The 12,647-nt window shown below is 39.3% G+C and overlaps 1 protein-coding gene across 4 annotated transcripts in view; it reads left to right on the top strand.

Annotated features, from left to right (window-relative positions):
* abr (ABR activator of RhoGEF and GTPase) overlaps positions 1 to 12,647 on the top strand; it is a 262,246-nt gene that overhangs the window by 225,073 nt on the left and 24,526 nt on the right. Inside the window, exon 1 of one of the 4 annotated variants that reach the window (XM_062048181.1) lies at positions 10,889 to 11,347. The exons of the other annotated variants lie outside the window; for them this stretch is intronic. Coding sequence (XP_061904165.1) covers positions 11,162 to 11,347 — 186 coding nt within the window. The 5' untranslated portion in view covers positions 10,889 to 11,161. Of the gene's footprint in view, positions 1 to 10,888; positions 11,348 to 12,647 lie in introns of those variants that run through there. 4 annotated transcript variants of the gene reach the window in all.

Raw genomic sequence — 12,647 nt, 5'->3', positions numbered from 1 at the left:
GTGAACTAAGTGTAAGCTTGAACACACAGTTCTGAAACAATCTCTTGTGGTGTTTTACATGACAGCAGTTTAATTTCTGAAGTTTTTTTCCACTTTAGAGATAATTTTTTGGGGTGTAATTCCAGTTTTGGTGGTTTCACTATGAAAAACTGCAACACAATATAGGCTGTGCTCCCTTTAACTGCTATTATAGCTTCTACTCGTCTGGGGAAAACAATCACGACTTAGGAGCGTGTGTACAGGTATGTTGGAATAGAGGACACTTCTGAGGTCTGTTTAGATTCTTTCACCAATTAGGTTCTTTCATAATTTTTTTAGGAACCTTTTTGTGGACTGGGGCATATCCATGCATTTTCCAAATCGGCTGTATTTTGCTTGTAAGCATAGCATATTCTAAAACAGTGGTTATCAATAGGCGGCCCGCAGGCCAATTCAAAGCCTTTACATTTGGCCCTTCATACAGTTTGACACAAAACTACTGATTAATGGAGAAATTACAGTGTCATTTACTGAGTAGTGTCACAATAGCACATGGTTGCTGTTGGCTTGACCCCAGGATGCAGAAACGGTGGGCGAAGTGCAGATAAGAAAGTATTTTCATTAGGACTAGGCAGGCAAAAATCAAAAGGTACACCATGAACAAGTCACAATAGACAAACAAACCAATGTTGGAAGGAAGGCAATACCGGCAGATAAACCCTCCTAATTAGTGATCAGAGCCAGGTGAGTCCCCTGAATACTAATCAAGAGTAGGTGTGGAGAACATTGTTCCGAAGCAGTTGGGAAGTCACTTCAAGTCGTAACCAAAGCAGGACGTGGAACAAAAATAACAGGGTTCAAAACCAATGATGCATGTAATATCATTATTGTTTTTCTTAGAATATTATTTATATTTATATTATCATGATTATGTTTTTTTTAAACGATCCTGGCCCTAAAACTGTCTGCTAAAACGTGTTTGGCCCTTGGACAAAAGTAATCAAAGATCCCTGGTCTAAAATGTCTTGCTGAGATGCACGCAGAACGATCACTCATGAGAAACAGAGGTTTAGCCCAACCTTGTATCAATTAGTTAATTTACATATTTTGATGTGTATATTTGTCTCTATCGAGAGTATCCAGCATTTTTCCACTGAGGGTCACACACTGACAGTTCAAAGGATGCAGGGGTCATTTTACAATGCTTTGATTTTCAAAACCTCCATGACAGCTTTGTGGTATTAGCCTCAACCAGCGTTCATTTCGTTGACTAATGTTTTTTTGTCTCAGTTCGTCAACAATTTATTTTCCCCCGACGAAAATAAGACGATAACCAATCAAAACAAAATACACGTTGATTAAGATGTTAACACAATTAACTGACATTTTAGGTAATGTAAATATTGACTGAAACAAATGTAATATTTTTTAATATGATCTTGTACATGGGTGGGGCATGTTCGGAATATATCCAATCACAGCTCTTTAACAGTGTACATTTGAAAGAGGGGCGGGTAGTTAGTTACAAAGGAGAGCCAATCAGATGGTTTTCTTTGTGAGATCAGGATCAGGACGGTATTACCACCAAAACAAAAATGTATGGTTTTAACATGTTCCACATTGTAATATGTGTACACCTGGGAGAAAGTGAAGATGAATTTTTTATTTTTGACGCTGTATGATGCAATTAGCAGGCGAGTCATCGTGACATCTACACAATGTAATTTTCTCTGCCTCAAAGAATCATTTATTTAACAGTAAATCTAAATGTTTGACAACTTTTAATATGATAAGAAGCGCTTATGTAACACACACAGAAAAAAGAGGAAGAGGATGCAGCATTTATTATTTATTTGAGGTGGACATTTATTAACAAATGAAAGGCCCCAGCCCCAACGTGACCCCGAGAGGGACAAGTGGTAGAAAAGGGATGGATGAAATTTGTCCCGCCACATACGTGAATTAAACAAATTATAATGAAGGCATGCAACATAAATCCATTTCACAACACACATACATACCTGTTTTGCCAGAGATGTAGCATAAAAATGTTTGATATATTTGCTATGTATCCATATTGGTTCTCAGCGAGTATTCTATATTTGTTTATGAAACTCTCCCATCTGTTATTGAGGCTAACGGCTCTTCCAACTTGCCTTATTTCAGTGAATCAATGCCTCTCACAGGACTTAAATCAGTTCGAAGATGCCAGGTAACTCTCCGGTGGCTTTGATCACAAAACAGTGATCAGAAGTCTTCAAATTTATCAAAAACCCCAGTACCAAAAGCAGAGCCTTTTTCTTTGCGTCTTCTTCCGTTGACAGGAAGTGACGGAAAAAAACGTGCTTTCAAATAAACTTTAAATAAGGCCTTTTCTTTTATATTTTAGTAAACTATATGTACTGTTATTTTAGCTTATTAAAATAAGTTGTAATTTCGTTGACTAAAACGAAATCAATTTAGATGATTAAAATAAAACTAAACGAAACTAAATCTGTCAAAATTAACACTGGCGTAAACATTTTAACTTGCTTGCTCTTTAAGTTAACTTTATATGTTTTCTTTATTTTTTTAAATAAATAAATAATTTGAATGTGGCCCACAAATGGCCTCTGGGTCGCACTTTGGACACCCCTGGTCTATATGGTGTGCAATATATTGATCCTTAGAAATCATTCTAAAACAATATGTCTAAGAGAACCCAACCCAACACAGTCACATTCAGTCAGACTGTGTGAGGTCACTGAGCCCACAGTGATGAGTGCTCAGCATCCCACGCGGCACCAGAAAGCATCACACAAACCACATTCACCAGCAAGTCTTTTTTTTTTCAAGTCTTCTTTATATGCTTATTATCAGAAGATGTCTCTTATCTCCGCATTCAACCCATCTTCCCTGTGCTCTAATTATCGTTTTGAAGTTCACCATCACACAACCCTTACCCTCCCTTTTATTTATCTCTGCTCTGCACGTTTATGTGTGCTTGCCGTGCACAAAAGTAAAAGCTTGGCACATGGCAAACCCTTGAAACCACCAGAACGTAGTAGCATGAAATAGTCTGGTTTGAACAAATATTATCCTGGCACATTGCTTCAATTTTAATATTCTGCAATGAAGTGTCTTGTAGGGTGGAACTGTGGCTTTGAGGGAGCTGTGGCAGTTCGTCCAGACAAGGCTTTTCTCGTAAATGCAGCAGTTTCAACCACTGTCTTCTGTGTCGATATGTTTACATTGCGTAGGCATGGCTTTAATAGTGTAGATAAGGCATGAGCAAACATCAGGGTGTGAGAAGCACTTGGCAATATGTGACTGGGTGTTCACTTCATGATGTTGATGCAACCGGGCACGTTGGGCTCTGGTTGACCCAGTCTTACAGACCACTGGAAGAGTGAAGACTGCAATGTGGTATAACTTTCACAAGTGACCCAAAATGGGTCTGCACAATGCCTTTTTTATGACTCCTTGATAAGAGCAAGATCAACATTTTAACCAGTTTAACCAGCAACAAATTAATCTAAATAATACTGTTGTGATTTAAATAAGCAGTAGCTGCTGCAGTTTTTTTTAAAATAATTAAACAGTAATTCCTTCAAATTCCTTTTTTTTAAAGGTGTCAATGTCAAATAGCCCATAATAAGGTAAAAATAAATCCTTTATTATGTCGTCTTGGAACTTATCGGGTAAGTGCTTGTCACCAATAGTTAGGTTGAACCAAACACGTGTGTTAGTATTGGAATTATTGTAACATACTTATTATCTTTACTTTCTGAGCTATAACACAAGGCAAATTGTAATGGTAGTTTTATTGTAACACAGAGAGAGACAGAATGAAAGAAGAGAAAAATGCCCCTTTGCTTGCGTTGTTTTCGGTTGTACGAACCGTTTACATCGCGAAAAGGATAAACATTTCTTCAGAGTTCCTCAAGAAGTAATCAAGCTGGGAGAAAGAATTCAAAATTTTACGAAAGACGACGACAAAAGTAGCACACACTCCAGTACAAGGGAGCAGAGGTGAAGAACGCACAAGTTTGCAGTGATCACTTCATTAAAGGTGTGTTTGATATATTTTGAACGTTTATTATTTCCCATTGAAGTATTATTTTGATATTTATATTTAAATTTTTAACAAACAGAAACCTGAGTGTCAGAGTCAAGGATACCTCCCCTTTTGTTTTGTTTGTTCACAAATGTGTCAGAGTACAAATGACAACAGGACAAAAATCAAATATGGTGATTCAATAATTGTTAGTTTGTTCAATGAATATGCAGTCACGGGTGTCGAGCTGTCGGGTGCTAGTTTGTTTACATGGACGCAAGAGGCAAAGTTGAATCATGAAATGCAACCTTACACGAGCAAAAACGATGCGTGATTTGTCCAGGAGAGTCTTGATACCAATTTCCTTGACCCAGACACACACAAAGAAGTTGTAGGCCTCCATGCTTTTCCAAGTTTTCATCTGTTTTGTCGTGTCGCATGACATCAGAGCACAAGATAGCTCAATATGTGTGGGAACTGCACCAACGGATAATCCTTGAGATCACTCAACAATTTTTTTTTTTTAATGAAGTATAGGGATCTATTCCATTGCCTAGTTGGATTTTTTGCTCGTATCTGCATTTTTGCCGGAAGATCTAGACCCCTTGTGTGCTCAGATAGTTTGTGTGCTGCTTGCTGTACAGCAGCCATCTTGGCTTGGTTGACCACCGCTTTTTTTCCCTTCCAGGAAGAAGTCGTGTGCCAGAATATAAGCAATTGCTTTTCAATGTCGATCACAAACGCTGATCCCTTCTGACTGACACTACTTATTATTAGTACCCCGTCTGACAAGCTAATTATGTGTCTCCATACTCAGTGTGGAGTCGCTCCCCTAAGTTAATAATAATCATCTCCATTGTGACACAATAACTACATTTATTACGATTTTAATTATCATTATTAGGTATTATCATCACTGTATAGGTTGTATTCACCTGACGTCACGTCCGAACCATTAAATATGTGTGATTTAAAGTGGTGGTCAATCAAGCTGTTGTTCTGGGTGGCATTTTGCCTTTCTCGAAGAAAAATGCCCTATGCTTGCGTTGTTTTAGGCTGTCTGAACCGTTCAAATCGCAAAAAGGATAAAGTTTCTTCATAGTTCCTCAAGAGGTAATCAAGAAGGGCGAAAGATGTCAAGATTTTACGAAAGGACGACAGGAAAAGTGGCTCTCGAATATTGCACTCCAGTCTAAGGAAGCTGAATCGAAGAACGCAGGAGCTTGCCGTGATCACTTCGTAAAAGGTTTATTTTTTTATATACTTTTAACTAGGGTTGTAACGATGTTGTAGATAATGTAGTATTGCGTTTTCAAAATCTTTGCAATGATACCGTGACGCGTGACGGTATAAAACGAAAACTTTGTGAGTGTAGTTTTCTTGCTTCTGAGAGTCTGAAAAAATCCCAGGGAATCCCGAATACTCTGCGCAGCACGGGTCTGCAATATGGGGGCATGGAGCGCCGTAGAGGAGAGAGAGATAGGAAGCAGGAATAAAGTATCTTCCTCTTTGTAATCGATCAGGAGAAATGTTTTTTCAAAATAACTTTTTGAGTTATGTTGCTAGCAAACCGACAAACAAACCCTGGCAAAAAACGAACGTCTGTGGTGTGTAATAAAGCGCCCCACGTTCGTCTTTCTTTGCTTCGAACCTGCAGCCGCATCAATAAATTTTTAGTAGTAGTGCCATGTTTGTAGTGCAATCTATGATCATTTCTTGATAGTCTTTGCTATTTTACAGCATAGGCATTAGAGACGTAATATTTGTGCCAATATTACAGCGGACATTATTGGCTAATATGAGCTCGCCCTCATGGGAAATGTGGTCTTCCCTCTGGCAAAAGACTACCACTTTTTGTCCACTGGCACCACCAAAATCAACCAAAACTGTAAGTTCTTAAGACATGGGGCTTTAACCTAGCCATGAAAATACAGTGAGCTGTGATCACTTCTCCGTCTTCTTTCACAATCAGCCAGGTCTTCAGTGGTGTCTCTGATTATATAATGGGAAAATGAAAAACAGTGAATCAAGGCGAGTGCTATTCACTGTTTGCGCCTTGAGAGGACACGTCCTCGTACACAAAGTTAAATCATGAAATATTTTTTGATAACGAATAGGGATAAATTATATTGCATAGTTAGATTTTTTTTTGGCTCATATCTGTTTTTACCGGTAATATCTAGGCCCCTTGCGTACTTCGAATAGTTAGCCTGCTGTTAGCTGCACATTAGCCATGTTTTGTTTGGTTGACCACCACTTTGTTTGCTTCTGTGAAAAAGGCATGTGACTGAATATAGCTGCATCTTTCAATTGTTTGTATGCAGCTCTTGATGGAAAAGGTTTGGACACCCCTGACTTATAGGTTCAAATGGACTCACTTTGACTGATATACAGTCGTGGTCAAAAGTTTACATACACTTGTGAAGGACATAATGTCATGGCTGTCTTGAGTTTACAATAATTTCTCTCTCTTATTTTTTTATGATAGAGTGATTGGAGCATGTACTTGTTTGTCACAAAAACATACATGAAGTTTGGTTCTTTTATGAATTTATTATGGGTCTTCTGGAAATGTGACCAAATCTGCTGGGTCAAAAGTATACATACAGCAATGTGAATATTTGGTTACATGTCCCTTGGCAACATTCACTGCAATAAGGTGCTTTTAGTAGCCATCCACAAGCTTCTGGTTGAATTTTTGACCACTCCTCTTGACAAAATTGGTGCAGTTCAACTAAATGTGTTGGTTTTCTGACATGGACTTGTTTCTTCAGCATTGTCCACACGTTTAAGTCAGGACTTTAGGAAGGCCATTCTAAAACCTTAATTCTAGCCTGATTTAGCCATTCCTTTACCACTTTTGACATGTGTTTGGGGTCATTGTCCTGTTGGAAAACCCAACTGCGCCCAAGACCCAACCTCCGGGCTGATGATTTTAGGTTGTCCTGAAGAATTTGGAGGTAATCCTCCTTTTTCACTGTCCCATTTACTCTCTATAAAGCACCAGTTCCATTGGCATCAAAACAGGCCCAGAGCATAATACTACCATCACCATGCTTGACGGTAGGCGTGTTCCAACAGGACAATGACCCCAAACACACATCAAAAGTGGTAAAGGAATGGCTAAATCAGGCTGGAATTAAGGTTTTAGAATGGCGTTCCCAAAATCCTGACTTAAACGTGTGGACAATGCTGAAGAAACAAGTCCATGTCAGAAAACCAACAAATTTAGCTGAACTTCACCAATTTTGTCAAGAACAGTGGTCAAAAATTCAACCAGAAGCTTGTAGATGGCTACCAAAAGCGCCTTGTTGCAGTAAAACTTGCCAAGGGACATGTAACCAAATATTAACATTGCTGTATGTATACTTTTGACCCAGCAGATTTGGTCACATTTTCAGTAGACCCATAAAAGAACCAAATTTCATGAATGTTTTGTCATGACCAACAAGTATGTGCTCCATTCACTCTATCACAAAAAAATAAGAGTTTAAGAAGTTATTGGGAAATTCAAGACAGCTATGACATTATGTTCTTTACAAGTGTATGTAAACTTTTGACCACGACTGTACCTCTGTAGTGCCTCCGTATTTATTAAGTCAGTAAGTGGAAAATCCTAGTCGACCATCAAAACCATGGATCTGAAGTATCTAGTTTTGATTCCAAGCCTTTTCGACCACTTTCCTCAGAACTGCTTTTCACATTTGAGTGCTTGTTAAAAAGTCTCCCCAAAAATATTTTTGGTTTGTGAAGGAAAATACAGGTGCTTTTGCCAACATTGGCTGCTGCCCTTCTGGACGACTGCATGTCATCCAGTGAGAAGAAAGAGGGCTTCTGCTTAGTAAGGGCTTATTTTGGATGATTAACTGTAAGTCATGTAAATGTACTTTACTGGAGTTGAGCTGTACTTGAACATAATAGTTTAGTGTTTTGTTATTTTATGCTGTTATTATCTCTGTTTTGGATGCTGTAGAATATTGTAGCACATAACACAGCCAGGTCATAAATAATGATGTACATATCTATTTTGTTCCATTTTTCTCTCATTTAAAAATATCTTATGTTTCCCTTGGGATTTTGTTCCCTCTCATTTCCAAATGTTTTCCCAGACATTCTTTCCAAAAAGTGACGCATGGAGTGTGTATCTCTCCTTCCTACAAGCCTTGGGGGTTAAGAATACACTTTGGCGGGGGTTTGGCTGAGGTCTCCCACAAAACCAGCGTAGACACACACATGCATGCACGCACACACACAGCACACACACATTCTCCTGCTCTCTGCTCCTGTCTATTTGTTGTTTATCTTCTCTGTGGAAAACTCTCGTTGTTTGACATTGTGATAATACTCAGCGTTAGGCACCTTGTGTAGTTGTGATGACTTTGTTTGCTTTGTCATGTTTTAAAGCCTATGTGGGCCTACAATTTTATTACTTAACTTTTATGACTGCGTTGAAAGCAGACTTGACAAACCATAAGTACTTATTATAATCACAATTTAATTATCTTTTTGCGTCAGTCAGTGTTTATTTTAGACCGCACACTGTATCTATGACTCATTTACAGAAGCTCTTGAAGATTGTGGAGTGTCTTCTACAATGCAACCCAATCTGTTATTTCAACTTTAAATCATGAGTAACTGTTGCTAACAATTATCAACTGTCCGGGCATTTTTTTTAAAGTAACAACGAACCATTTTAACATATAGATACAGATTAATATAGGTAAATATGCTTTATTATTGCCCATTCTCCTTATGTCACTGATGAAAGTCACAAGTAAATAGGCAAGCAATAGCTACTTTCTTATGTCGACAACTGTTTATGTCCACATCCGCTTATGTTGACGTGACTTAGCCAATCCAAGGGGCGTTGACGAAAACAAATTCCACTGTAGTATTAAAAAATATTAAGTGCAAAAACACTTCTATTTTGCCATTTAAGCATTGTTAAACCTTTTTCAGCCATAAAGGTATTTTATTTGACATTTTACCAGTCAAGTTCATTAAAAATAAGTGACCATTAAACTTAGATCACCAATGTGTAACGGGAAGGAGTCACAAATGGGCCTCTTCTATATTTTTTTTAAACTTTTCTACTTCATAAAAAAAGTGCAGTGGTACATGCGTTTTTGTTTGTTAAATGTTCCAAAATGTCAGACGAGAAAAATACAACAAAAAAATGTCCCCACAAGAAAAAATGCAAATCCAATTAAACCAACAAACAGCCCAATATAACACATTTTATAGAACATATTTATAGTTTTACGTGCAGAAAAAAATTCAAAATACATATAAATGATGAATGAAATGGATAAATGTGCATTTAACATCCCGGAAAGAGAGTTACTCTCTGAGTTCTTTCTTGAATGTGATAGTCTTTTTCACCTTCTTTATCACAGTGCTGTCACTAGCAACTTTCTTTGGACCCATGGTGGGTTATTTTTCACTTGCACATACACTGAGTCACCTGTGCGTAGGATTCTTTGTATTGGCACACGATTCTGTGGGCAAACGCACATGTTTGTTATGCACACTGTTTCGTCATACAATAATCAAGATGGTATACCAAAAAAAACGGGGTAAAAATTTGGCAACAATTTTCGATGAACACTGAATCACACAACAAAATATGTTGTGGTCTACTAGTTGCATAATTCTAGTAGGATTTAAAATTCTAAATAATGATGGGTCAAATGGGGGCAGCACGGTCATGCCGTTGGTAATGCTTGTGCCTCATAATAAGAAGGTCCTGCGTTCGATTCCTGGGCTCGTGGTCTTTCTGTGTGGAGTTTGCATGTTCTCCCTGGGTACTCCGGTTTCCTCCCACCTCCAAAGACATGCGCCTGGGGATAGGCTGATTGGCAATATGAAATGACGTTATTTGCAGGTCAGATGTAGTGACTTTTTTAATCCAGCAAATGGCAAATGACCATTATGAAACACCAACAAAGTATCAGTGCACTGTTAATACAGCTAGTGAGTGTGCCACACACTCACTGAGGCATCTTTTACCAATCACTAACTGTAAGACTTAAGGGACATTGAGCTTTAACAATTCCAATGTATACGACCATGTCTACCAGCAAACTCTGGCTCATTACTAATGTTCAGCCTAGGAGAAAGACTTTGTGAACGTAGCTTGCTGTCTTTTTCCGGGTGGAATACTTTGCCCCGCTAGTAAAAATGTAATTGGACACAGTGGATGAAGATGGAGTTTGCAGGCATGTCCTACGCCCCCCCCCCCCCGCCCCCCATTGATCCATTTATATGCAGGGAAGACTCCTTTTTAAGAGCAGAGTGCCTTTTCTGAATAGAGATGGTGTCTCGTAGGATGTGAGCATGTGTGTCTGTGTGTGTGCTTGTGAGCGTGTGCATCTGTGTGTGTGCTTGTGCTGTGTGCGTGCGTTGTGTGTGCGGCTGTCTTTGGATGACTTTTCAATATCATCAGACAGGCGTAGCCTACCGTAAAAGGGTTAAAGCCCACTCACACATACATAGTGAGTGACTGCACAAGCGTTGTGAGGCTGTCATCTGTAACAAAAGGCTCAGTAATAGTAAGAGGAAGATAGCGTCATATTTTTTACTGTTTCTGCAGTTATTTACAAGACAATACCCCTACTGTATATAAGAATCATTGCCATTTAGCCAACTTTTCATTTAGCGTTCTTTATTCTGCTGACTTCCTGGCTGTGGTGACCAACGCTGGGAAAGGTTGACAAGAGGTCAAATGGCTCCACCACAACACTGGACTGTCACTCTTGTACACCGAGGGTTCACTCCCTCTCTTTTAGAGGTGTGTCCACAAACATCTGGAGAAGCAAGGCCGCATGAGTGGCGGAGCTCATTCACTCTCTCTCTCTTGTCGTCTCTCTTTCCTCCTCCTCCTCCCCTCGCTGTCTGGGTAGTCCAACTGCACACAGCAAGGAGATGTTGGCAGCTGACTGTCTCTCAAGCTTCTACGTGGAATTGCAAGAATATTAGAAACAAAACCATGGCAACATCTCATCTTCCTGCCATTTTTCTTTTTAGCATTATTGAAGCCGAAATCTAACAGAATATACCGGAGACTTTTTTTTTTTTCCGATTCCGTCCTTGTAGTCCCACTTCTTCCACCTGCATTTTGCAGCAGAGGGAACCTGAGGCTTTGGGATGACGGAGGTCCTTGTGTCGGATGTAAACTTGAACTCGGTATGTGAGCATCTGGAGCAGCAATGCTGCTTGGAGCAGAATCAGCACAATCTGACCGGCCAGCCACAGACTCCTGTGCTCAAGAGACACACCAACACCGGGGCCAAGCTATGGGGTCGCGTCCGTAGCAAGCTGCTCAGACAAAAGGTTTCCTTCTGACACACGCACAGACTCATGCGCACACACACACACACACACACACACACACACACACACACACACACACACACACACACACACACACACACACACACACACACTGTTGCCTTTATCTCTTTTTTCTATTCATCAATTTGTCACTTCCATCTGTCGGCCTTATTTATACTCTGCATGTCTTCAGCACATAATGGACTATTGTTCTTATCATATGGTCTATTGATTCAGTGTGGATTGGTTTCAGTTATTGCCTTTTCATTAGAACTTTCAATTAATTTGTTAAGTCTGGTATATTGTCTTAAAATCAATTAAAAAAATGTGCAAACTAATTGTATGCATTATCCTTCCTCACACTATGTGTTTGTTAAATGGCACAGATACCGGGGACGGTGTGGCTCAGGCGGTACAGCGGCCGTGCCAGCAACTTGAGGGTTCCAGGTTTGATTCCCATTTCTGTCATCATAGTCACCGCCTTTGTGTCCTTGGGCAAGACACTTTACCGACGTGCTGCCAGTGCCACCCACACTGGTTTAAATGTAGCTTAAAGATGCAGATAATGGGTAAAGCGCTTCGAGTCTCTAGAGAAAAAATTTAGTTAAAATTACATTATCACTCTAAAAATCAGTAAAAACTGTGAAATAACATTACTCTTGTTGAGGTACAATATGTGGTATTTAACTCCCTTATTGATATTTCTGCTGCAGTTTATTGCCCCCTTGAGTTCAGTTTAAGTACTGAAATCCTTTTCACTAATCCAATTAAATGCCCCTTTGGCATTTCACATTTTTCTCTTCTGTAATTGTCACAAGTGAACATTTGCATTCATTTGCATTTACATCCCAAGGGTAGACTTTGGTCAGAGTGTGGCCTTGTTGTTAATTAGTGTTTTGTTTTCTTGGGGTATTAGTATTTTCTTGCATGAGCTCATGCCGTGCTAATTAGACTTTAGAATGATCTTACTTGAATTAGTGGTAATTAAAGCTGGATTTACTCTGTTAGATATTTTTACCGTTATTGTCCTTATGTTGAAATGCACAACAGGGGTGTCCAATGTTCGTCCCTTGGGCTAGTCCCGGTAGGGGTGGCTGCCTAATTCGGTACTCTCATAAGCACCAACTGACCCGGTACTACGGGGTATCGATTCACATAAAATCAAATGGTGCCATATTTTGATACCTTTCGATTATTTTGTTCCACGTAATGTCACGTGTAGTTGCAAACAATTGGCGAGGAAACAAGTACTTAAGCAGCATTCAGTTGGAATGTCTGTAGGTAATGTCAAAAGTTTCCA

Source organism: Entelurus aequoreus, linkage group LG05, assembly GCF_033978785.1.
Source record: "Entelurus aequoreus isolate RoL-2023_Sb linkage group LG05, RoL_Eaeq_v1.1, whole genome shotgun sequence".
NCBI classification, from domain to species: Eukaryota; Metazoa; Chordata; class Actinopteri; order Syngnathiformes; family Syngnathidae; genus Entelurus; species Entelurus aequoreus.
The sequence above is the reverse complement of the archived record's forward strand: the minus strand, read 5'-3'. Positions and strand labels throughout refer to the sequence as shown.